The sequence below is a fragment of the Siniperca chuatsi genome, linkage group LG21, assembly GCF_020085105.1.
Source record: "Siniperca chuatsi isolate FFG_IHB_CAS linkage group LG21, ASM2008510v1, whole genome shotgun sequence".
In the NCBI taxonomy this organism is placed as follows: Eukaryota; Metazoa; Chordata; class Actinopteri; order Centrarchiformes; family Sinipercidae; genus Siniperca; species Siniperca chuatsi.
The window spans coordinates 14,443,430-14,469,384 of record NC_058062.1 but is presented as its reverse complement, the minus strand read 5'-3'; the positions used below and the strand labels follow the sequence as shown (position 1 = coordinate 14,469,384).

At 40.1% G+C, this 25,955-nt stretch overlaps 1 protein-coding gene and 1 long non-coding RNA gene across 2 annotated transcripts; one reads left to right on the top strand and one right to left on the bottom strand.

Annotated features, from left to right (window-relative positions):
- Positions 1 to 7,702: 7,702 nt before the first annotated feature.
- On the bottom strand, positions 7,703 to 22,538 carry cacng1b (calcium channel, voltage-dependent, gamma subunit 1b). Its single transcript, XM_044182529.1, has 4 exons — positions 21,818 to 22,538; positions 11,355 to 11,429; positions 9,012 to 9,149; positions 7,703 to 8,582 (listed from the first exon to the last, which is right to left on the bottom strand). Exons 1-4 carry the CDS (start codon positions 22,056 to 22,058, stop codon positions 8,350 to 8,352), a joined length of 687 nt encoding a protein of 228 aa, XP_044038464.1. The 5' UTR covers positions 22,059 to 22,538; the 3' UTR covers positions 7,703 to 8,349.
- On the top strand, positions 11,958 to 25,863 carry LOC122869471. Its single transcript, XR_006376327.1, has 5 exons — positions 11,958 to 11,997; positions 12,720 to 12,846; positions 23,953 to 24,156; positions 24,938 to 25,000; positions 25,289 to 25,863. It is a non-coding gene; the product is annotated as an uncharacterized LOC122869471 (long non-coding RNA).
- The last annotated feature ends 92 nt before the right edge of the window (positions 25,864 to 25,955 follow it).

Sequence of the window (25,955 nt, the reverse complement as noted above, 5' to 3'; positions counted from 1 at the left end):
CTTTAAATATGTTACCATAGACACTAATCATTTGAGTGACCCTGATTAAGGCGACACTTCAGCTACTGACAATATAGTGGAAACATCTTTATCTGATCATCTTAATGGGTGTGGGTCACAGTCAAATAATTTTTCCTGTGCTTCTGCACTGAAATGTCAATCAAATCAGTATTGCTTGTGATGTCATCTGACAAAATAAGCATCAGTGCAGGTAAATAACAACACTTGTATCTGTGAATGATCACAGAGAGGGTAAAGGGGTCGGTATGTTTGAAAGAATCATAAAGCAGCATGTCAAACCTCGTTCCCCCTCGCCATCTGACAATTTTTGTATTTTTCCAAAACCAACAATCATTCAATCATGCCCACTTTACTCAGCAATTGGTCAGGTGTGTGGAGTCAAGAAACTATGCAGTATAGTAGTAGAGAGATGCGATAAAAATTTCCAGCCGGACTCGAACTGGAGACATTGCATCGACATCTGCAGGTTAACGCCTAAACCACAGATGCACTCCAGTGTGCAGGATATTAACTTTTTTCTCAAGCTCTCTCTTTTCATTCTTCAAACAACTAGTTCCATCACTTTTCTTGTGTACAAACAAAGCCTTTGAGGAGTCACTATCCAAAAGTGTGCACTATTATCCCCATTTGTGTGATTCATCTCGTCTTGCCTCTCTCTATGACAACAGGCTTTTCGTTATGCTTTCAAGTGTGGCATTATAAACACTTTTGCCTTTATGTTTGGACATCACTTTGCACTAACAAGTTTGTTTCAAACATACCCAGAGGCAACAGAAATGTGACTTCTTATCTTTACTCTCACCCAGAAAGTGTGAGCATACTTACATCATACTTTTCCAAATGCTCAGTTTTTCCCATTCACACTAAAATGTGAGGCTGGCATTCTCAGATTTATCCACTCTGGAGAGCATTTTCTGGGTGTGGAGAACCCAGGTTTATTAAGGAAAAAGAGAAGTTTTCAGTATGAGATTTCTGTACAGTCTTTCAGTGCACAGGGGCATGTAACCTTAGTCAAAGTACTGTTAGAGACTTTTAAACGTCCCCACAGTGATGTGAAATGTCTACTTCATATTATGTGAATCAAATGTGATCAAATTATTTACCTGAGCTGATAATTCCCAGTAATGGTAATCTTGGTGTTCAGTTTAGATTTTAAATCAGACACTAAAGCTTTTCATTTTATCTACCCAAGACCAGACTGTAGAAGTTAGTGAAATGTGCTGCTGCAAGATTTGGATTGAATAAAAACCTACACATATATGGACATTAAAGCCATATTTCTGGAGACTACTGTCCATTCGTATTTTATATCAAATGTAGAAACACTTATTTATCTCCTTATCTATCCCCCTCTTCAGAACATTCAGCAGTTGAAATACAACCCCCTCTCCCTTGCTAAAATACCACTTGTACTCCTCTTTTCTTTTCTGTATCAAAGCAGTAAACGTATGTGATTTAGTCAAGCACTCTCAACCCAGCAGAGGACATTTCATCTCCAGATCCATGCTCCGTCCACTCCTCTGCCTCCAGGCCAGAGTGCAGTATGCAGCGTATAGTATGTACAGATGAAGCACTAGTAGCGCATTGCACTAGGTTGGATTGCCTTATTACAGGTCTATCTCCTCTCGACAGTCACTACCGATCCAAGTCATTAGGCAGCAGAGTGCCTGCTTGAAAGAGCACTGGTGCAGAAAGATAGAGCGAGGGAGGGAAGAGGGGGAGAAGAAGAGAAAAAACTGGTAAAAAGAAGGTGGCGATGAACCAATGGCTCACTGTCACTGCCTGCAAAGGGAAGCTTCAAAGGGAGGAAAGGAAACAGAGGAAAAGGAGAGAAGAGGAGAAGATTGAAGCAGACCCAGAGGAGGGAAAACAACGAAACAGGGTGATTAATGAAGGAAAACACAGAGGAGAAAGGGGAGCACAATCTGCTACCAGGCAATAAAGAAACACAAAGAGGTAAAGATGAAGAAAATAGAGAAAAAGATCAGAAAACAAAGATGTGTGACAGAGAAAGAAAAGGACAAAAAAAGAGAATTCTGTTTGAAGAGAGAGAATTGGGGATGCAAAGTAAAGAGTGTAGAGTGTGGGCAGCAGAGAGAGATACAAAAAAAGAGTGACATGATGACGAGGAAGGATAGAAACTGGCAGAGGGAAAGAGCAGCAGGTATGACTGAAGGAAAGAGAAATACAGTCATACATAAGCAGAGTGGAGAAAGAGAGAGAGTCAGGGTGAAAGTAATACTTCAGACTAACTTGAGTGTCGGTGTCTCCCTGAGGTGAAGAGCTTAGTTCAGTAGCGTAGATCAGCTATCTGGACAAACATTGCTCTCTGTCTCTTTGGACTGAATTCAGTGAGATCTTTTTGACCAAAAAAGGTATAAGAACCGGATAAAGTAGCAATACTATCAAAATGATCAGTAAAATCAGCATTCAGAGCAATTTTAGTTTGTGTTTCAATTTGTTAAAATATTGCACTTTTGAGCACTTTGTTTAAAAGTGTTGTTTAGTGTCACTTTGGGTTCAGTCTTCTTTCCCTTTCACTGTTTCCTTTGGCAGAGCTCTGGCAAAGCTTCACAGCTCTTTGGAGGATCATGTTTTCTTCTGTCAGTTGGTCTCTGTGGCCAGCTTATGTCCATCTGTCCTTTTTCAGGATGTTTCTCTGTGTCTCTCTGTTGCTGTCATCGCTCCTGCTTCTCACGATGCCTGTCATTTCAATTTCATGTTCTTTTTCTTCGCTGTCCACCGAACTTGGGAGAAATCTCACCCTGTGTTTTTAAACATTTTTGCCAGCTCATACACTCTCTGAGGGACACAGCTGAATGTAAAATACTTGTACTGTACTGCAGTGTGAAGAGAATAGTAACAGCGTTGACAGCACTCAGTCAGAGGTCAGGAAAGGGACTGACAGCTACATTAATAGCAGTGACTCAAAGGACCTGATGACTCCTGCAAACGTCAGCTTTCCTCATCAACAAAGTGACGCAAAGGTGAGACAAACCAGTGGCATTTCTGAGACTACACCTAACTGTGCTCTCATGTCCAGAAGGATTTCCAGTAAGATTTTAATTCACAGTAAAATATTTTCTTCTTCTTCGTTTCCAGTAGTATTCAGCAATTCAATGCACATTTTATAAATGGTACTAAAGATAAGTACGGGACAAATAGGAGACGAACCAAAGAAAGATCCCATAACTCACATCTTCATGCACAGACTAGTTGTGCTGTTAGATCTGTAATTGTTTTGCTTGTGGAAAAGGTCAAGGAAATGCTTGTAAAATTGCTTTCATGTGTAATTAGTGAGAAATTGTGGAGAAAACACAATCATATAGCCCATGTGTGCTACACCCTCTCACCAGACCCAACAATTCTAATATTTCATTATTAACTGAAAGTATCATTTTAAACCCACCTTGTGAATTTATTCAAATGCAATAGAGGTGTGTATATATAACACTTTAAAACATATAAGTATATATATTTCTAAAAAATAAGAATAATTTTGTATCATATTATTTATTACATTAGATGATATTAGATTAGATAAGATAATAGATTGCATTATACATCACATAATGACCTCTACGTTTGATCCAATAGTAAATTGACATTTATTCATAATGGGTCTTTTTTGGTCTATTTTATGATCTGTTAAGCACATTTAAATTGTTATTTATGGACTCACATTTGCCTGTGCACAAGGTTTCAATCATGGCTTTCCAGGTTAGTGTGTACAGTCAACATTCGCTCAAAATAATCTGCAAGCCTCCAAATGCATCAACTACCAATTTCCATATATTCTACCTATCCTACAATGTAGGAGGCAGAGAGTAGTTACGGCTGTGTCTCAGTGTAGCTCTGCCCATGCTGCTTTCATTGCTCTAAGGTAAAGGTCTCATGAATGATTTAAGGAGCTGCATGTATCTATTACAGCCACTCCTGAAAAGCCCTGACCTGCAGTGTGTACGGTCTCTGGAGCATTTCCAATAGGTTTGTCTTTCAATTCAACCACATTTTCAGCTTGAGAGATTCCTGGATTGAAGCGACTCTGTGAATGTGTGAGAAGTGACACAAAGGTTGAATTCTTAGTAAAGGAAAGACTTGAAATGGCATTTTTATTTCCCCAATAAATGTGCATCCATTGACTCTCTCGAACTATAGGTGAACCTCAAAGACTGCTACTCTGCTTTATTTGGTATGTGTTAATAGAATTTCCACAGTAATGGAAACAGAGGGGGACTAACATACATCAGTACATATTGGAAGAAGACTGATGTGGAAAAACCTGTGCCAAAAAAGCATGTCATACCAAAGTGGAATATTGGTTTATACTGTGCACAAGAAGTTATACCAACATGAAACAGCATTCTGGACCTTTTTAGTAGTCAATTTTTATTCATTTAGTTCTTCTGAAAAAGACAATCATGGACATATACTTAATCAGAGCATTTACAATTCTAAAATAATATACAAATCAGGTGTATTGTTTACAAGAAATACTAAACTCTGGGTGAGTCTTTTTTTCAGAAAAAATTGGGTATTTTGTGTATGAAACTCTTACAGGTTTTTATTGTATGTATTGTATTTAACAATTTTCAGCTGTTAATTTAAACTACAGGTCAACAGCTGGTTCCTGTCCAGCTGAATATGATGGCAGGATTCATGTGATCATTGTAGATTATATAAAATAGTCAATAAAATGAAAAAATCATACAGGTATTGTTTAAATTTTCTAAAATACAAACCTCTACAATGACCAAGTAACTTTTGTGATTGCGGTGAGAAAAATGGACATGTTCCTCTTAGAAGGACCTCTGAGCCAAATGTAATCATTTCGTCTTGTGTTCCCCTGTGAAACAGCGTCACTTTAATTTCACTGCACCTGCACCGGCTGAATGACTTCGGGGCCAGATTGACTCACTAAAAAATAACATGTTAGACGTAGATGACTGTTTTATACGACCAATAACATATACAACCCTTGTGTCATATCTACATGGGAAAAAGAGTCAAATAAAAATTTCTGCTGTCAGGTGAAACTTGATTTTTGTGTTTTAATTGATTGTACTAGAAATAAAAAGGTCATCTATGATTTGAACATGAAAATAATTAAAAAGCTACTTCAAAGAAAAGTCTGTCCATCTGAATGAGTTTTTCATCTGACAGCAACAATATAGTTGTCTACAAAACAGAAAAATCTTTTAGGTACCATTTTACAATCATAGGCAATACTTAAATTAAAAAGTAATCTGTGTCATACTTATCCTAAATATTTTAGCTTTAGGTATATTTGGCCCCAAAAAGAAAGTAACATAATTTAATACAGAATTGCAAATAAAAAATGTAAGTGCCACAAACATCTATATTTTTTCTAAATTTGATGTTTGATTGATGTTTATAATGTATTTTATGTGAGTAAGTATGCTTCATAATCAGCAGTTATGTGGCAAGACCACTTGCTAAGCCACATTCCCCTTAGTTTCTGTTGCTATGCCTGTCACGCTTTCCATTTTCACACAGCACATACAGTGGAACAAAATGAAGACATTGGAGTGGCCTAGTCAAAGTCCTGACCTGAATCCTATTGAGATGCTGTGGCATGACCTTAAAACGGCAGTTCATGCTCAAACCCTCCAATGTGGCTGAATTACAACAATTCTGCAAAGATGAGTGGGCCAAAATTCCTCCACAGCGCTATAAAAGATTGCAAGTTATCGCAAACGCTTGATTGCAGTTGTTGCTGCTAAGGGTGGCCCAACCAGTTATTAGGTTTAGGGGGCAATCACTTTTTCACACAGGGCCATGTAGGTTTGGATTTTGTTTTCCCTTAATAATAACAACCTTCATTTAAAAACTGCATTTTGTGTTTACTTGTGTTATCTTTGACTAATATTTAAATTTGTTTGATGATCTGAAACATTTAAGTGTGACAAACATGCAAAAAAATAAGAAATCAGGAAGGGAGCAAACACCTTTTCACACCACTGTAGTTTACAATGATAACGATTGCAGATTTACCGGATTTAGCTCAAAATTCTTATTAATTTTCGCAACAATGGTCCTTTCCTTTCAGACAAAGGCAGACAAAGGCAGACAAAAGCAGGCTTCTCATTTCTACCCGGCAACTGTTAATTTTGTTGGCTGAAACTGTTTTAGCATCTGTAGTTGGCTAGCTAATTAAGCTAACATTAGCTTTGCGCCATCTCCACCTGACTTTTTAATGTTTACAGCTCATTTTTTAAAGGGGAACCCTGTAAAGGGGTCTTAAATATGCAGTTGATGGCTAAATTCATGATAATGTGCTAAAACACTGAGGCTAAAGCTACATGTCCCAGGCAAAAAGTCAGCATCCTCGCCAGTCAATGATCCATGTGGAAGACAGGGAAATATAGAAACAGAATTGTTCTTGTATTGCAGTGTGAACTAGTTAGTCCTGGTATTATAAGTATGATAATAAAAAATGTGCGATCAGACTGTTATTTCATTCTAACATAACCCTGTTATGTTATGTTAGCTGCTTAGCTTATATACTTGGACAAGCAATTAGATGTTAGATTTATGCTCTAACCAATGTGTTTGGAGGACGTAATGCTATCTCTGGTAACAAGTTTGGCTGGGATTGCTGGAGTGTAAACCTAGTATAAGAAGTGTAAAAATAAACCACCATCGTAACCTTTTATATACGGAGTATCGCTCACTCTTACTACAGCCCTTTGCAAACCGCTGCAACATGTGGAGAAATCTTTAGCTTGATAGACCTGCCGTACCTCATTACTGTTACTAAGATATGATTGGACAATGGCTGTCTAGGGTAGGGGTTTAGCAATCAATTATTTTCTAAACTCTCTCTGTTTATTTCTGGTGTTTAAAGTATTTTTTGAATGTCCACTAAAAGCAGAATACATTTGCTAACATATAAAGCATAACCCAGAGGCTCAGCAAATACTGCAGACAATATTATGAATCGGAGTCCCTCCACTTAAATCATCAGGGGTCTTGATCATTGCCCTGAAATAAATGGCCGATGTCAACAAGGGAGTAACAGACAAGTGGTCTCTCTCTCGACAATCAATGCCACAGATTGATGGTAGAAAGTCCTTGGAGAAAAGAAAAGACTGTAGTGACAGTAGCCCATTATAACAATTCACTACTTCACTTTAAACAAAGCGCAATTATCTGGTTTGGTGTGGTACAGTTTTAGTCCAGTCTTTTTTCTTTTTCTTTTTTTTTTTTTTAATTCTTGCCTGGTCTTTTGTAATCCTATCTAATTTGATGTATTAAGTCTTAAGGTTTGATCATGTCTTGCCTGTTTGTTGTCAAAAAGTTTTTTTTCTAGTTTAGTCCAGTGTAAAACAGCATCAGAAAATCATTTTACTTTCATTAGAGTGACAGATACAGTAGGTTTAACTGCAGTTAACTGCTACTAAAGACCATATATAATTTTAAATTACATTTTTGAATATGATTGTCCAACAGTATGGCATTCTTTGCACTGTAACGTGTCAAAACCCTTAAATGTGACACTTTATAAATCAAATACTCTGACCCAGGTCTTGTCAAGTCAAGCCTTAAAGGGCAATTCAGGTGTGTTTGCATTTACTACAAATTGTTTATACTTTAATATTTTCCAACTTACACTATACCAGTCTCTAGACTGATCCTTTCTTGACTTCCAGGCATCCACTGGTGGCAGTTAATTTTAGTACATTATGAAAATCAATTAGTAGGCTTGTTTTTTCATTAAGGTACTTGTCATTTGGTAATGCAGTTACAAGCAGGGCCTACTTGGTATGTTCAGGTGCTTGCGGAAAGCTCCAACATCCTAAACTTGAGACACCGCTGCTGAAAAGCATTGCATTTATGAGATATGTAGTCACAAAACCAAACCCCAAACACAAATAATAAGCACACATGAACCTTGTAAAAAAAGATAATGTGAGTTTGGTAAATTCTTGCTTTAAAAAGGCAGATGATTCGGAAGTCTCAAATGTTACTTAATTATTCCTCAGCCCTTAAACACACCAACAAGGAAGAGTTTTCAAAACACGTCCTGCTTCTGACAGCTTTACTATGACCACCGTATTGTTTTTGCTGTGGCTGGTTATCCATCACAAGTCTCTCCAAGTTGATTTTATTATTTTACTAACATGAACTGAAATCAATGAGCATGGAAGGTAGGAAATCAACTTTTTACTGCTTTGGAAAATAGCTTGCATTAATGATAAATATGTGGGATAGGATAGGTAGTTAAAGGGCTAAAAGATGCAAAACCACTTGTATTTTTTGTCATTTTAACTGGGCTTTCAGACGTGCCTGTTGCGTCACCTGTGATTAATCCAAGGTGTCAGGCTCAGCGTCCATGCAGGTCTCCCAGGGGTTACGTGGCATGTGGGGCATGGAGATGAGGAGCAAGGCACCTCCACTGAGGATGAGCAGGGTGAAGGAGGCGCAGGCGCAGGTGAAGGACCAGGAGTAGTAGTATTCAATCCAGATGGTCTCATCACTGTCAATCATTCGCTTGACAGACTGGCGCATTACCTCGACACAAATGATGATGCAAAGGCCTGCATGCCAAAACAGAAAACAAAAAGCAGATGCTTCACTCGCATTCATGGCAATTGTGTTGTCATAACTGTTTCATCAAATGCTGTTACAGTTCCCATCGACACTGCAAGATTGTCAGTTTTATTTTAACTTTGAGTCTGTAACAGTATATGCGATGTTAGATGGGAGTTCACACCCATCAAAGTTAATTTAACTTTAATTGAAATGTTTCCCCAGGGCTACATGAAACCAGCTCTTGCCACCTCCAACATTTTTTTTGTTTCAGCTTTGTCAACTCTGTTAAATTAGCTGCATAAATAATATTCATTACCAAAAGAAAAGGTGTCCACGATGATGATGCACACATCATTTTAAGTTGAACTGTAACACAGAGACAGGAGTACCACACAAAGCCTGATCTGTGATTCACATTATCTGCCTTATCTGACCTGCAAAGGCGAAGAACATCCCAGCAGGCCGCAGCAGGTAGTCCCGCCCCTTCCCGAAAGAGAAGATAACACAGAGGGTGCCCAGGATCATGAAGAACAGACTGAAGATGGCGATGGCTGCTGCTGAGATATTGTACTCTTTGAACAGAGGAGAAGTAAAGAAAAGGGGGACAAAATGAGGAAGGATGTGAAAGAGACAGTAAAAGGAAACAAAGAGGGAGAGAGAAGAGACAGAAAGAAGTGAGGAGGCAAGAGTGAGCAAGCGATTAAAAATTGAGAGTGGGTAGGAACAGAAGGGGAGGCTGCAGTAACGTTTACATAATAATTGTTTCAATATTGCACTCAGGCGAGTTATGACACAGATAATTAGCCTTTAAATTAGCCTCACTTTAAAAACAACAGTCATTTATCCAAACTGGCAATAACGCCATTTGCATGACAGATAAGATGCTGCAGGCTTATAACAAGATGATTAGAACATCTCTCTCTCTTCCTGCCCGCCTCCCCTCCTGTCTGTTAGATAAAGATAATCTAGTCTCCTTCCTTCTCTCTAACACTCCAACTGTGATAGAAATGATCCTTGTAGCATCCTCTTCCATTTCAGCATCCCAACTGCAGAGTAACACAAGGTGTAAAATGACCTTACACCCAGTCTCTCAGTGCAGGTTGGGCTCATTCTGTGTCTGTTAGAGGACTGTTGGTCTGGGTGAAAGTCTCTGTGAATGCTTTTATGCATTTCATGTGTGCATATTTTTGCTAGACCCTATTCACTTTTGCACTGTTGTTGTTATGTTCCATCAATAGACTTTCAGGCTTCCCAGATTTGATCATTTATTTCTTGTATTTTATTCTATGTAGTACTTTCTGCTGGTACAATAGGTCAGTGCTGGAAGAAGTACTCAGAAGTAGCAATAACACAGTGTGGAAATATTAAAGTAAATGTCCTGCATTGAAAATAAAGTCAAATTACAAAAGTATTGGCATCAAAATATACTTAAAGTACAAAAAGTAAAGGTACTCAATATGCAGAATGGCCCATTTCAGAATAATGTATATTATATTGTTGAATTATAATAATTGATGCATTAATATGTACATCACTTCAATTGTTGCAGCTGGTAAAGGTGGGGCTTTATTTATTTATTTATTTTACTATATATACTGTCAGCCGGGTAGTTTGTGAATTTCACCAAGGAATCAATAAAGTCTTTACCCATAATAATACATAACAATTTATTTGATTATATGAATCTGCAAAGTAACTAATAACTAAAGGTATCAAATATATGTAGTGGAGTAAAAAGTACAGTATTTCCCTCTGAGATGTAGTGGAGTAGAAGTATAAAGTAGCAGAAAATAGAAATACTCAAGTAAAGTACAAGTACCTGAAATTTGTACTTAAGTACAGTACTTGAGGAACTGTACAGTTACTTTCCACCACTGCAACAGGCCATGTCTGTCAGTGCACTTCTCACTAAAGCTCTATCTCCCTTTAACACTGTTAATTTTTTCACCATATATATATACTGTATATATTTATTTTGCTTTGAATTCTCACATTAAATTAACTTATTCTCGATGTGCTAAGTAAAGTTTTTAAACAATTGTTCAATTCTACTACATTATATATACAATATTTTACGCTTTACAGCGAATGTACAAGCCTGTCGACCTTGTACTATGTATGAAACACTGTATAATCATTTTCAATATGTGGCTTCACTGATTTCACCAAGACGTAACCATGTACTGTACATCTGCTGCAATTTGATAATGATCTGTAATTGCCTGCCTTTATGAGTATCTAGCTGTGTTCCCTCATGCTTCCCTGTGTGTTCGTCTATGTCTGGAAAGAAGCTGAAAGGGTCAGCCAGCCAACATAAGAACAGAGGAGCTGTTTCCTGGAAATATGTTTACTTTGAAAATACTGTTCTTGCTACAGCAGAGAAGATGAGAAGATGAACATCAGAGGATATTGGAACAGATTTCTTTCTTATCTGATATGATGTGACTGAGAATGTGTTCAAACTTTTCCTCGTTATACTGAAAATAAAGAAAAACGGAAACCAGGTGGCATTAACAGTGTCCTTGTATTGTAAGGGTCTTACATGTGACATACAGGCATTTCTTCACATGTTGTGCTTAGATGTTGGGATATGTGATATCTGAGCATATATCCATGTAGGAAATGCTGTTTTCCCTGATTTACTGTACACCTTCTTTCCTCTTACTTTACCAGAAATGGTATCTGTTACATTTTTTTTCTCATCACAGACAGACTGTTGGGTCTGAAACTGGTTCTGTTGTAACATGTAGTCTGGGTGGCAATGAGAAGGCACCCACCTTTCTGGGTCTTGACTTCAAAAACTTCAGCTTCTTCCCCCGAGGTAAAGTGTTTAAAGTACGAACAGTTTTGTGCTGCAGAGTAAGACAGGGAGAGATAGAAGAGGATGAGGGAGGGGGGGTGAGAGAGTGATACACAGAGTGAGATGAAACATGAGGGTTAGAAAGAGCAGGTGGCTCAGATTGTATCCGTGGCCCTGTGTGTCTGCACTACCAATCAATGTAACGTTAAATCTCTCAATGGATCTCATAAGGAAGCTAATACACATACATTAATGAGACACACAGCTATGGAAAAAAGTAAATATTGCATGACATGATTTATTTTAGCCTGGTTTGGCGTGTCACTGCTAGTTTAGTTTAGATTGAGCTTAGTTTGGAAAAATGTATTGTCCTCAAAGTGTGGTAGTTTAGGTGTATCACTTCCTGTTTTATTTTGGTAGTATTCTTCTTCCCTTGTGTGTCTTGTGTTTTTACTTCCTGTCTGTGTTTTCCCTCCAGTTTTGATTGTTGGTCCTCCCTTGATTGTTTGCACCTGTGTCTCGTTGTCTCACCTCCCCTTGGGTATTAAGTCTGGGTCTTTTCTTTGTTCTGGGTCGGATCATCGTTGTACACATGGTGTTGTTCCTGCCAAGCCTTGACTGTAAGTTTGTATTGGATTCTTTGTTCTCCCGTGGACCTTGTTTGGATTTTGGATTTGTGATTTTGGATTTGTGGTTTTGGATTTTGGCTGCTCCTTTGTGAACTGTGTTTTCCACCTTGGACTCACTCCCCTGCTTTCACCTCTGCCTGTACATGCCTGCATTCCACCCCACAATAAACTCGGTAGTCATCCGGCTACTTCACCCTGAGACTGCTTCCTTGTCATCTGCTTTTGGGTCCACATATCTCCATATAGCACCTCGCCTTACGACACAAAGAGGCTATTTGTGTTACAGCACATAGTACAATAGCTACAGAGAACAAATATAAAACAACAACAACAACAGCAATAACAACAACATTCTGCATCAGCCATCCCAGCATCCTCAGTCAAGGCAATTCAAGTCGTGAATAAATAAATACATAAATTGCACCCCGCTCATATACTAAAATCATGAATACATACATGTATTGTACCTCACCAATAAGGCTACCACATCTTATTTAGTTGCGTTATTATATTGTCTGTATTTTGGGGAGTATCTGTACCTGCGGCCAGAAGCTGAAACTCTGCTGGTGGATGGGAATGATCCTGGCAGACCTTGTCAGCCTTTACAGTCAGCCTGGTCAGGTACAGGTGGTACAGCTCCGTCTGCAGCAACCCCATGATTTTTCTACAGGTCTTAACAATTTGCCATATTCCCATTTATCCTTTTTCAACAGGCTGAGTAAGGTGGTGTCATCTGCAAATTTGATCAGGCGGCATCCTGGGTATCTGCTGCGGCCGCTGTCAGTGTATAGTATGTACAGCAGTGGTGACAACATGCTGTCCTGTGGAGTGCCAATACAGGTAACACGCACCTCAGATAGAGCTCATGGCCCATGTGGCACACTTCACCTTGGTGGATGCATGTAAAGCCAGTGACGAAAACTTGTACCTCTTAAGTTGAAAGACATTCTTTGTTCTCACTACGCCTGAAAAAGAAGTGTGTGTGTTATGTGTTATCCAAGCATAAAGCAGCATATCTTTCTCATTTCTAAATCGGTAAAGAATCAGCATACACAGCTGTTGCAGTTCCTCTTTGGCTATTTGATCAGATGTACTGTACGTTCAACGCTGCCCCCAAATCACAGCAGTGTTCTGTGACTTGATGTCATCCTAAAATAAAATGTCTTAAACTCAAATCCTTCACTGTCCTCCATGTTGGCTGTGTTTACGTCTCAGAAATCAGTTCATATCCATTTCTACACAGGAATGATATATTTCTGCACTTTGCTTGCCAAGACTCTAGTCCTTTGACCACAATCTTAAATATTGCCCCATATAGAAAAACAATTCCTGGGTGCCGTCATTGCCCACACATCCATCTATCTATTTGCTGTCTCTAAGGGCAGCTGGGCTGAGAGGGAGGGGTGGAGAGGCGGTAAAGGCCAAGTGAGTGTCCCCTCTTTCCTCCACTCACCATCCTTTCTCGCTGAGATTAAACCCATAAAGCAGACAGGTGCTCTCTCTGTCTACACAGAGATGGACAATGTTTGTGTATGGTGTCTGTGTGTGCACATACTGTGTGTGTATATATACTTGTACTTCCTACATAGTGAGGACCAGAACATGTTTTTAAGCAACAGAGTGAGGACATTTTTGGAAAGTGAGGACATTTTGGCCAGTCCTCACAACTTCAAAGGGCTGTTTGAAGGTTAAGACTTGGTTTTAAGGCTTAGGTTAGAATTAAGTTACGGTTAGGGTAAGGGGCTAGGGAATGCATTATGCCAATGAGGGTCCTCACAAGGATAGAAGTACAGGACGTGTGTATGTACCAGGCAACAGACGAGCTGTTTGTTACCCAGAATGAGAAAGAATCACTAAAGAGGTAACCTAGCAACAGGCTGCTGCAGGTCTTGGCTGGTCCTATCTATTTACCCATGTAAAGGCATATCAAGAGGAGTGTGTGCATGCATATGTGTGTATATGTGCATGTGTGTGCATGTAATGGTATGCATGTATGCGTGTGTGTGTGTGTGTGTATGAATTTGTATGTGCAGGGGATGGACAGGCTGGCAGTGAGAACCGGAGGCGGGGTCACAGTGCAGCTTGGATCTGTAAATATATTATTTTCATTAGTCTTCTCTCATTAGGTGTCTTTACCTCTGGGGCTAAGATAATCTAAGCTAATATGTGTTTGGGTGTAGCTATGAGATTTACTCCAGTCTCTGTGAAGACTATTATCTGCCCACCACACAAAGACAAGAAAGAAAGACCTTTACAAAGGAAGCTTCAAAAGACTGGGCTTCTAGTTATCAGCTTGATCCCGATGAATTAATAAGGATAATGTAGAGAGCAGTGAAAGAAAATGATATACTATTATTATTATTACTAATATTCTTAGGTTGAGTAACTGACCATTCTCTAAGCCCCCAGTTACTATTGCTACGCCTGTCAACGTTTCTATTCTAGCATGGTACTTTACAGTAATAATGGTGGCAGATTTACCACTCGAAATTCACAGTAATTTCTTAAACAGTGGGTCTTCGATTTCACACAGAAGTAAACAAGAGCAAGCTTCTCATTTCTAGCTGATGAGTGGATTTTGTCGGCTTAAACCTGCAATGACTGATTTTTTTTTTTTACCACTTTGGGCAGCAGAAAAAAGTTGTGAACAGCATTGACATATCACCTTTAAGTTGATATAATGAACTTGTTGGCAAACATGTTAGCAACATTAGCTTTCATCTGCAGTCATATTTCTGACCACCTGGTGAACATAAGTCCAATATTCACTCTCTTTTAGCTCTGTTTTTGGTCTCTACTGTAATCTCTATCAAATCCTGAGGGGTATATCTGGCTCTTTAGCTGCTACATGTTCCACTATCAGCGCTGGACTGATAATCTGGCATACTGGGTATTTTCCCGGTGGGCCGACGCACCTTTGGGCCGATATAATTAAAACAATTTCTTATTGCTAACGACCGGCTCATAAAGCAGGGGCAGTGGCAGCGGCCCATTGAATAATTTTCTATAATGACACTAGGCTGGCCCAATCACATCTTTTACTGCGCCGGCCCCACCCCGCCCACTCTGTCTTCTCTGTTTTTCTTGTCAGATGCCAAACATCTGTAGATGAAGAAGCTACATAAATGATATAATGCTAAGAGACTGAGGCTAAAGCTGCATGTAAAAGGTTCAGTATCCTCACCAGCTGATGATCCATTTAGAAGATATGGAAATAAAGGAGCAGCATTGTGTTGCAGTGCGAGCCAGTTAGCTTTAGCATCATAATACAGTATTTTATATAAAAATGTAATTAGAATGTGGGTGTAGGGGTGCGTGCGTGGTCTAAAATAGAGTAATCTTCATTACTAATAAACAAGAAATACAAGCCCAAATAGTAATAAGGGAATTAATAAAAGATAAAGCAACTACTCTCAGTAGTTAGTGGTGGGTGAAATTTCACACAAACGCAATACATGTCTAATCAAAAACACTGGGTGTGCAACCTGAAGGCTGGCAATTTCCATGTTGCTTAATTATTAAACTTAACAAGGCTCTCTAGCCATGGCTGATATTAGCACAAGTAACCATCTAGTAACAAAACAGGCAACGAAGGACTTACTTAATACAAACTATCTCCTTAACATCATCACAACCACATAACAGCTAACTGAACAGTCCACTTACTTTGTATACTTGGATAAGGTCCTTCACAGTGATAAGGTCCTTTCACAGAATAGGGACCGAATAGGGAGACTGCTGTGTGGCACAGGGGATTTCTGGAGCCTAACTGGGCTAGGCTAGCTATGGCCATTTATTGGCTCGCTAAGGACAGCCTTTTTCTACATGGAATAACCAGTGAACTCTGATATACTAGCACTTTTACTGTCACGCAGTGGATGCACCAATCCCGAACAGGAATTTTAGGTTACATAACCTGTAAACCCCATAATATAATATAGTTAGCTGACGATATTCCCCTTAACCTTGAAAATAATGCTTGGTAACTGCTGTTGGCCGTACAGGCTAACATTTGCAGCTCACGTTAGAGCAGGGAAACACACTGTTTACTGCTGTCCTTACACTTTTACTCTTGTGTTTTTAGTTTTGGAAAGTTAATTAAGAAGAGACACCATTCTTCAAACTCTTTATATGGAGTACCATTCTTATTAGAGGCCCATGCACACTGTTTCGGCATGTGGAGAAATCCAAAGCTTGACAGGGCTGCTGTTCCTAGTTACGGTTGCTAAACTACAATTGGACAATCGTTGTTTGGGGGCGGGGTTTAGCGAATGGTCAATTGAGCTAATTCTGTTGATGGTGATTTTGGTAAATGTAGTCCAACCATTTCACATCAACTACATTGGAAGAATTAAAACTGTTCTAGTGTTTGTATTACAGTATGTAATTTGTTTTTAACATTTCAATTGATTCCAAAACAGCTTTTATAATGCAGCAGACAAATATGGGTCCCACTGCAAATGCATAGGCCAAATGGCAGGACTAACTCAAAACTTCTCCAAAAAGGGCAGTCAGGAGAACAAGTCTCTTCTTTCCTCTGTACTTTATCTTGGTGCTAAAACAGACAAGAAGAGCAGTTGCACCGGTATGATTCACCCAAATGATCCAAAATCCACTTTGCTAGTTTTTTGTCACTGCCTCAGTATGCTAGGCCAAAAAGTTGGAAAACATTAACTTTTGTTGCCAAGTTCTGTCTTTATGACACATTATACTGTTGGAGTTTGCTGTTACTCTGTTGCTAAACAAGCCAAGTTGAACTACAATTTGTAATGGAAGTAAAACACACTGCCCAGAAACAGTTAAAACAAATCTTTAACTTCACATGGTGAACGTTCACTGAGGAAGAGAACATCTGGGTGCGTATAATTGACCTTGCAGTCAGGCTAATGGGGAAATTTAGTTCTGGGGTGAAAGTGATTAGAACGAGGTATCGCCTGTCATTTTAGTTTCGCTTCTTTCCATTAAACTCTGCTGCCACCCTCTCTCTTTGATATGCAGCTTCTCCTTTACCCTTTACTTCCTCTGCATCTTCCTCTTTCCACCTGTCATTATACCTCTCTCTCTCTCTCTTCCACCTCAACGTTTTCCTTCATGCTTCTTTCAGTTTAGTATTCTTGTGGTTTTCCTTTTCTTTTTACAGTGGGTTTCTATACTTGTGTCCCTCCTTCCATCTTTTACCATTTATCCTTGAGAAGTTTGGAAATACATGAACTGGCATCAAAAACCTGAATTATTATGGTATTTCCATGTTTTTGCCTATAATGACAAATAGCTTCTATATCTTTTGCAGGAGTGTTACAGAAGATGGATTTTTTAGGTGATGGGGGGGGCTGTTCTTTTTCTAGCCATGCAGAATGACCGAATTCTGGGTCAATGTGAATAGGATGGGTGGTGGTGTTTGAATGGCTATTCCACTAGGAGCTCTGATACTGGGACACAGCAGCACAGGAGAGTCCTCACGGGTGCGTGTATGTTTATGTGTGTGTGTGTGTGTGTGTGGCCTGACCTGTATCATTCAATTCAAAACATCTAAGTTTGACTGTCATCATCATAGTCACCACAAATTACATCCAAGCATCTCATTCTGTAAGCAGTTATCCCTGAATAGGTATTTCTTGTTATATATTTCAAATTTACATGATGGGGAGTGATTCTTGTTTTCTGAATGCCAAATGAGCGCCACAACTCCACAATTTTGGCTCTGCACCCAAAGCAGAAACCCGGCAGACTAGAGAGGAAAATGACACCTAGAAAGTGAAAATGGTAGTTCAAGGTGACATGCACTTTTGAGGGTATGAATTGGGGGCACAAGCCAGACATTGTGACACTGAAAGACGCAGAGGAGGAGGAAGTTTTATTCTGAAGGTGTAAGTGCTCTGGTGGTAATGTCTTTCCGCTGTATGACTAGAAAACATGATGCTTGACCACTTAGAAGCTCGAAAACATCTCTGATAATAAATTCCTCTCCCTGGCTCTTTGCGCACATATGTGTAGGAACACACACACATGCACACAAAAACACCATTTATGCTCTTTATTTCCCAGCCGAGCAGCATGATGTGATCCATAAAGGGTTTGTTTGATTTTTACAGCACTCAAGCTGCCATGCGTCATTTGTGGGAAGTTAATTTCAAAAGTCATTTGGGTTCACCGCTTCGCTGCCGTTGTTATGCAATCCCTTCACAAAAGCAGCGTAATTGTGCCTATATGAAAAAGTGTTTGTGTGCGCGCCTCTTGACGACTAACTCCCCCTCTGTTTGGGAAAATGCAAATGTGTGTTATTAAGTCCAATCACCGCTGCTTGCTTGGGTATACTGTTCATAAAGGATGTAATCTGTTATAGTGCACTTTCTATCAGCTCAGGGGTTTTTACACTATTGTGCTTTGCTTATGTGCTAAACACTCAACCTACAACACACATTAAATTGAGAAGCAGATAAAGTAATGCTGGTGTGGTGTTGTTACCCAGTCAGCCACTCCATTAGGCTCCATTCTAAACTCAGTGGCCAGTGACTTTTGTAGAACCATCAAAAACAGTATTAGAGTTCACTTTGACTCCAGAACCTCACAAGCTTATGCATCCTACAAGGTAAATGTATTTTGCACCACTGACTTATTGTTAATTGAGCCAAAATTATATAAATATTTGTTCAGAACTGCCCAATGGTAATGTAGGTTGAATACTAGAGTATAAAATCTATGGAAAGAGTCAAAATTAATCCATGATGCAGACCTTGTCATGAGGTGTTAATGTTGTTAACAGGTTGGCTGGCTTGTTAAGTGCAAACACTGACTCCCTTTAAAAAAAAAAAAACACCTGTGACTTTATCACATGCAAAACACTATTATACATGTGAAATTAGACACAAAGTGTGCAATCCAGCCAAGCCTTCAGTACTCAGCCATGCTGCCATTCCTGATATCACCTGATATCATCATCTGGTCCTCGCTGCTGTCAAACTACACCAACCTGGCAGATTGACCAACTAGAGAAAGCCCCTGTTGAGAAGAAACCTGTAAACGCTTTTTCTTGGCCACTGGAGAAGGACAATCATCTTCGCCTGGTGAGGACGGTCACTGAAACTCACTTTCTGAACAAGAAACTTCATCTCACCCAATGTCATCTTCACACTACGTGGCGTAAAAGACAGCACAGAGGACTAGGGACACACTAACACACTCACAGATCAATTTCTGACAGTACCGGGGCCACAAATGGGGAGAGATGGGTTTGTATAACAAAAGTATTGAGCCTGGAGTGGGAGCAAATGGCAGAGCTGCGTAGCCACACACCAAATCCCTAGACCTTTTCTGGTAATATGAGAGAATGAGTCATTTTCCCTCATAAGTGTGAACACCACTGTGGTTGCGGGAATGTAGCCAAGGGGGTCTCTGACAAAACAGCTGATATTTCTTACAGCACACTGACAGGTGGCAGCAGACTAAGGGAGCGTGGAGCCCTGTGGCCTGAGCTGAACTCCCTTTGCTGCTGGAAGTAAGACAGGTGAGCCTCCGACAACTTTAGTCTGTTTGATGGCTTCTCTCTAGTCATTCCTGTCCATTCCAGGTTGTGTTGCGTATCACAAAAGCAGTTGGTATTCTGCACCGATGTGACACTGTTTTACTGCTGCTGTCAGGTTGTGGAGGTTATAACTGGATCGTTCATCATATTAGAATCTGTCAGCTACAGTGCCCATCATACATTCCACAGGTAATTGACTCCAACTACTGTTCTTAACAGATAGAAATTTCTGTCTACATTTTACGCCAAGAAGGTGTTCTGGAGGCGCTCAATGTTACAACATTTTTATGTCAGGCAGCTGTCACACCTCTTGTCTGTCGGCCTCTCTGTCTACCAGCCCGCTCTTTCTGGTTCTTACAACATGCAATGCATGTGTCACCACCTCCCACTGAAAGGCCCCCCTCCGTCTTTGGACACTGTAAAAGTGCCCCCACTTTCCCTATCAACAGAGGCATCCCTGCCTCTATCCACCAAAGCAGACTTCTGTTTTCTTCCCCAATCCCCTTCATCCCTCTTGAGTCTCCCAGGTGCACTCTAACTCGTGAGCTGAAGCGGGAAGCCACACTTCATTAAGGCCTGTACTGATCCTGAGGTGCTGGAGCTGGAGGCTAAGTCAATGATAGAGTCAGAGTGAAATCTGTCTGTTAGACTGCAAGGCACGCACACACAGCCAGAGGCCAGCGAGACACTGTTTACCCCTAGGGTTGACTCTGTTCTAACAGAGCTTGTAATTAAAGCTACAAGGCCATTTTGGAGAAGCAGACTTTTAAATAAAAGACAGAATGCTTTTGACTTGGAATCACATACTGCATGCAATGTTATGCAAGGAGGGGAAAGAACTTCCAAAATGGACTTGTAGGTTGAAGATCACCTTTTTACATGTTGTCACAGATGCTGCCTTATTAGCAGCCTCTCCCACTTTTTAGTTTTTCTTTTTTATATAGCTTGTAATTAAGTGGTGAGTTTTCCCACAAATTACTGCATTTAAACATTGTGCAAACCAAGGTTTATCAGTGGCATCAGAAAATACTGATTGAATTTTCCTTTCCTTAAAAACTGCTCTCCAGACAGTCTTGCATCTGGTTTGATCAAAGTCAACGTCAGATCTGCTGTGAAACTGTGAGCCAGACTGAACAAGGGATGTAAAAGTTAATAGCATCTCATGATCTTACATTTTAGTATATAGAGAGTCAGACAGTGTGCTGACAAATGATGTAACACCTCCTGTTGTGATCTGAGAAATGACGGCAAAAAAAAGGGAGTTACAGGAAATTTAGAGAGGCTTTGCTCGGTGGTAAAATTCTTTTTTTTCTTCTCATTTTACATTGAGAGTCCATCAACCCAGACAGAACAGAGTCATGTTTTTGTCATGTTAACTGTGAAGTATAGCAGCAAAACTCTCCCATTACGCACTTGACTTCAGCTGTTCGACTGTGCTTAATTGGCAGTCTGTTTGGAGACTTCCTCTGTGGAAGATAATGATGGTTCAGTGAGATGCTGGCCATAGAACTGTTACACATTCAGTCCAAACACACATCCGTGTGTGTGTGTGTGTGTGTGTGTGTGTGTGTTGGTGTTCATGCACACACATATGTGCTGGTAAACGCCTTTAAGTGTGAGATGAGAGAAAAAAGATGAAGGGACGGACACAGATGGAGGCAGAGTGAGCATGGGTGAGAGAAAAGGCTGACCAAAATTGTTATTACGCACAGACACTTCAGCCTCAGACTCTCTTTTCCTTCTTTACTTTCATTGAGACTGTCTTTAAATGTCAAAGCAACAATATTTGAAAGTTTGATGTCCCAAGATTTATTGAAAAATTAAATGCTGTTTGCTTTTTTTGTTTCTGGTGCATATACAAATATTAATGAAAATTGTGAAGTGATGGCAAAAACACCAGTTCTGCATAGCTGAAACCCACAAAGTCAAGGCTTATTTCTAACTGTGATACAAGTGAGTAGATGAAAGCTAGCAAACAGACCACCATATACAGACCACCAAGTCCATTTTTCTGTTGTTTTTGTCAAGTTTGACCTGCATGTTTACGCAGATACATAAATCTTTTCAGCTGCAAATCCTCTTTCTGTTTTTCTAAATCAACCAAACAACAAATTAACTTTGATAATAGAAATGTTTAGCCCATACATTTGACCTCTAAGTCAGAATATATTAAGTGTAATGAAGACATGTCACCTTGACATGAACCTCAACCCTAAGCACAAAAATACAAAAATAATCAATCAACAGTAGGTTTTTATTCACCAACAGTAAGATCAAGAGTCTCCATACCTCCAGGTAAGCTGATGGGGCCACAGCCTTTGCCCTGAGGGTCCTCCTCCACAATGAAGATGCTCTTCTTGCAGAGCCTCCAAAGGCCAAAGTGGGCCGCCTCGCAGGTGGCGTTGAGCTTCTCCACCCGGGGGCTGAGCACAGCCCAGTGGTCAGTCACCACCGCCGCCAGCATCGACGACATGCCCACCACGATCACCACAGATGTGATCTTGACCTTGGTCGCCTGCTCCTTAAACATGTTGCTGCTCGGTGTGTGTGTGCAGAGTTGTGGATGTGTGTGTGTGTGTGCACGTGCCTGTGATTGCACGTGCGTGTTGGTGTGTGTGACACGAGTAAGTGAGTGCTAGTGTGTATGTTGCCGTGTATAGATAGAGTGTGCGTGATAAGACAAGTCAAGGTTGCCTTTGTCTTGTTTGTCTTCAGTTCCTTGACGTCGGATGTTGACTCCAATGGTTCCCCCGTCTTGTCTACAGCTTCGCTACACTTCCGATGTTCTCTCCTCTCTCTGCTCTCCTGTCCACAGCTCTTTCTTTCTCTTTCTCTGCCTTGTGCCTGGTGGTTGGTAAAAAAGGGGCCAGATAACAGTGCCCTAGTTTCTACCTCTCTCCTCTCTTCCTCTCCCTCCCTAGTTGCCTTTGGTGAGCTGAGGCCATTCAGCTACGAGATGAAGATGCACTGGGTGCAAAGTGCTTACACCTACTGCACCTATTAGTCGGGTCAAGATCAGACACTTTCATTTAAAATTTAGACTTAGTCTATTGATTGTGAGTGTTCCAGTTGTGCACTACAACATCAAAGACAGTCTAATGGAAACTTCCAGAAAGTTTTGACAGTGCTCTTCAATATTTCATTGCATGCCAAATACTGATGTTATCAATCTATCATTTATCTGAAACATTCTCTGTCATGTCTCTTTCATATTCTTATTCAGTCCGATCCGTTTCCAGTTCAGTTGTCTCAGGCGCGGTGTGCCAGGGGACTCCTGGGGGGGAGATTTCCTTTATTAGTTGTCATCTGAATGAGCTGATCTACTTACTCAGCCAATCAGCAGTTAAGGCTTGAGAACTGATGGCAGCAGCTGATCCAGATTCGGAAAGACAGAAAAAGGGCTTTGACATAGGACCTCTAAAAATTGACATTCAGTTGATAAAGTTTAAATATGCTTGGCAGCACTGTAGAGAGAGTTCTCGATTTTTAAAACTTTATATATTCCTGTGTTTAATGAATTGGCATTCTGAATGTATATTAACTTGCATTTGGAGCAAGCTCAAAAAAAAAAAAAATCCTACAAGTGGCTGTGGCATACTGTACACTGCACATGAATGTTTGATTCTATGTTTTCCTTTTTGCAAACCAACGTCTTAAGACTTTTAATTTTATCTTCAACAATATATTGAGATAATAATTTGATTTGGCACTCAAATGCTTTTGAGATTCATACAGTTTGAGGATGGGAAAAAAACTGTAAACACCTTAAACATCTCAAAGGCACAATAATCCTTTTCCCTATGAAATACTTGAGTAAATGGGCTTGCTTTTTATAAACCACTGTGCCCCACTTTAGACAGGACTCTGACCCATTTTCAGCCCTGACAACGCTCACGCAGCTCTGGGTTTTTAACACACTAAATGGCAAGACATTTAAAGCAAAAGCTTGAAACTTGTTTGTGTGTGTTTGAAAGAGAGCATCTGGATTGTTTATATGCACGCCGATTATACAACATCTGTGTTCATGTCTGTGTGTGTAAAAAAGAGTTGGACAGAAGCATCATAGCGAGTCTGATGTCTCACACATTTTTAGAAAATGACTGCAATGTGAGTGAACCAAAGTGCTTTCTGTAAACACCATCAGTAGCTAACTGAACCAGGAAATTGATCATTAAAGATAAATCATCTCACTCACTAGTTTAAAAAAAAGAAACCCCTCAGGCTGAGAGCAGATGAGAGACAGCTGTGTTCATTATCACGTTCCACCTGGATGCATTTGCAGAAAAACTGTCTTTTCTTCCAGAGGACAAATCCCTTGCTGAGGCTGTGAGAGTGGCCGCTTGTCTCTAAGTGTGTAATAATAGTGTCTTTTCGCGCAGCCTGTCTTAGTGGGTGACCCTCTGACCTGCTTCATTTGCTCACAGTCCCCTGGTGACTGCAGACAGACCAAACACCTCACAGCTGCAGAGTCTCCAAGCAACAGCCAGCAGTGTGGACGACTGTGGTAAAATGTCACAGACGATACCAGTGTGCCATACTGGAGGGATCACCTCATGTTGTCCGAGCGGGGATGAGAAACAAGATGAAAACATGACAGCATCTGGCAAGAAGGCATCTCTGACTCACCTGTGAGTGCCACTTGCTGGATTGTCATCAGCATTACCAGAAATATCACTGGCAAGCTTTTAGTACCAGAACTGTTAGAGCAGTGACAGAAACATACAGAATCACTTCTGCTGAAATCAGGATTGACACGTCTAAACTCAGCATGGATTAACTGCAATTACAGCTGCCAGCTTCCCCTGTTAGAATTTTTATTCCAGGATGAAAAACAACCCTAAATTGTGGCTAATTTTACCCATAGCAGATTGCATAGCCTTCAAAGGGGCCCCACTGTATTCATTTGCTAATGACAGGCAACATTACTCAAGCTAAATTAGATTACCCATGTCCCGAGGCAATTTTTATGAGGGTCATCTTAATATTCTTCTCTAAAACAACGGGATCGGTTACCGCACATGTTCGCCTCAGTGACGCCGTCCGCACTCATTCAACCTGTCCCATGAAGCAGAGGTTAGGTGATGGGGGGCGGTGAATTGTGAGTTAATGAGCACACATTGAAGAATAATGGAATTAGGAGCATATTACAGTGGGCTGATGTAGCTGTTGCACTACAACATCAGATGTTACTGTCAAAAGATAATTTCCCCAGCTAGATAAACAGCTCTGATTCCTCTTTTTGCCAAAATGAAATCTCACCAGCATGATTAGCCTACATATATCAGACAGGGTAATGTAGTTTGTATTTTCTCATGTGAGGTATCTAACTAGTGGTACTTGAAATAGAGAGTGCTCTGTATGATGCAAACAGCAACTGCAATACAGGTGATATTCTGCTTTTCCTTGCAGATTCATAGCTGCATATGACCAAATACGGAGACCTTTGAAAAGCAGGACCAAAAGAAAAAGAAGGTATTACTGTAACATGGAGATGCCTTGATTCTGCCTTGAGATGTAAAAACACTTCTCTTCCAACCATCTGTTCTTTTCTTCAGTTGGTATATTTATATGGTTCACACACACTGAGAAAAGAGAGGTTCACTCACTGATTGAATCAGCTCGGTGACTGTTGAGGTTTCAAAAATGGCTTCATTTGAACAGGTGGCATCTCTCTGAGCGACACTGATGGCTTTTTAACATTTTGATCTAAGAGCGCTGCCATCAGCCCGACGCTGACTGATTTATTTTTTTGCCAAACAGTACGGAGACTCTGAGGCTGAAGTTGCTCATAGCTCACTCTGAGGTGACAGTGATTCAGTCTTGTGCAGTCGAACTGAAGAGGCATTCATGACTCAGAGAAGGTCAGCCACAGAAATCTGAATGAAGCACTGCAATCAAAGGTCTTCAACGGAAATCAAGCTCCACTGAGATAGAATGCTTATGGCTGTAATTATTTGGCATAAATCCTACACATTTTCTATGCAACTGTATGTGTATTTTGTTATACATAGTTGTCTTATTACATCACATTTCCAAATGTGTGGATTTTTAGCCATGCACAGCATAGCATTGTCAGTCTGTTGGTTGCTCGATCCACCCCTTCCTGACTGAAATATCTAAACAACTTTTGGATGGATTAAAATGAAATTTTGTACAGACATTCATGGCCCCCAGAGGATGAATCCTACTAACATTGGTGATGCCCTGTCTTTTCCTCTATGACCAACACAAGGTTGACATTTGTGGTTTTGAATGAAATGTCTCAACAACTACCGGATGGATTACCATGAAATTTGGCACACACATTCATGCCCCCCTCAGGATGAATTTTGATAACACTGGTGATCCCTTAACTGTTATTCTAGCGCCATCATCGGTTCAAAATTTAAGTTTGTCTAATACTTTGGTTTATGACCAAAATACCTTC

Coding starts and splice junctions, on each gene's coding strand:
- cacng1b (XM_044182529.1), bottom strand. CDS start 22,058: ATGTTTAAGGAGCAGGCGACCAAGGTCAAGATCACATCTGTGGTGATC. Junction 11,430..21,817: donor CCCCATCAGCTTACCTGGAG/GTATGGAGACTC, acceptor CTTACTCTGCAG/CACAAAACTGTTCGTACTTT. Junction 9,150..11,354: donor TGAAGTCAAGACCCAGAAAG/GTGGGTGCCTTC, acceptor CTCTGTTCAAAG/AGTACAATATCTCAGCAGCA.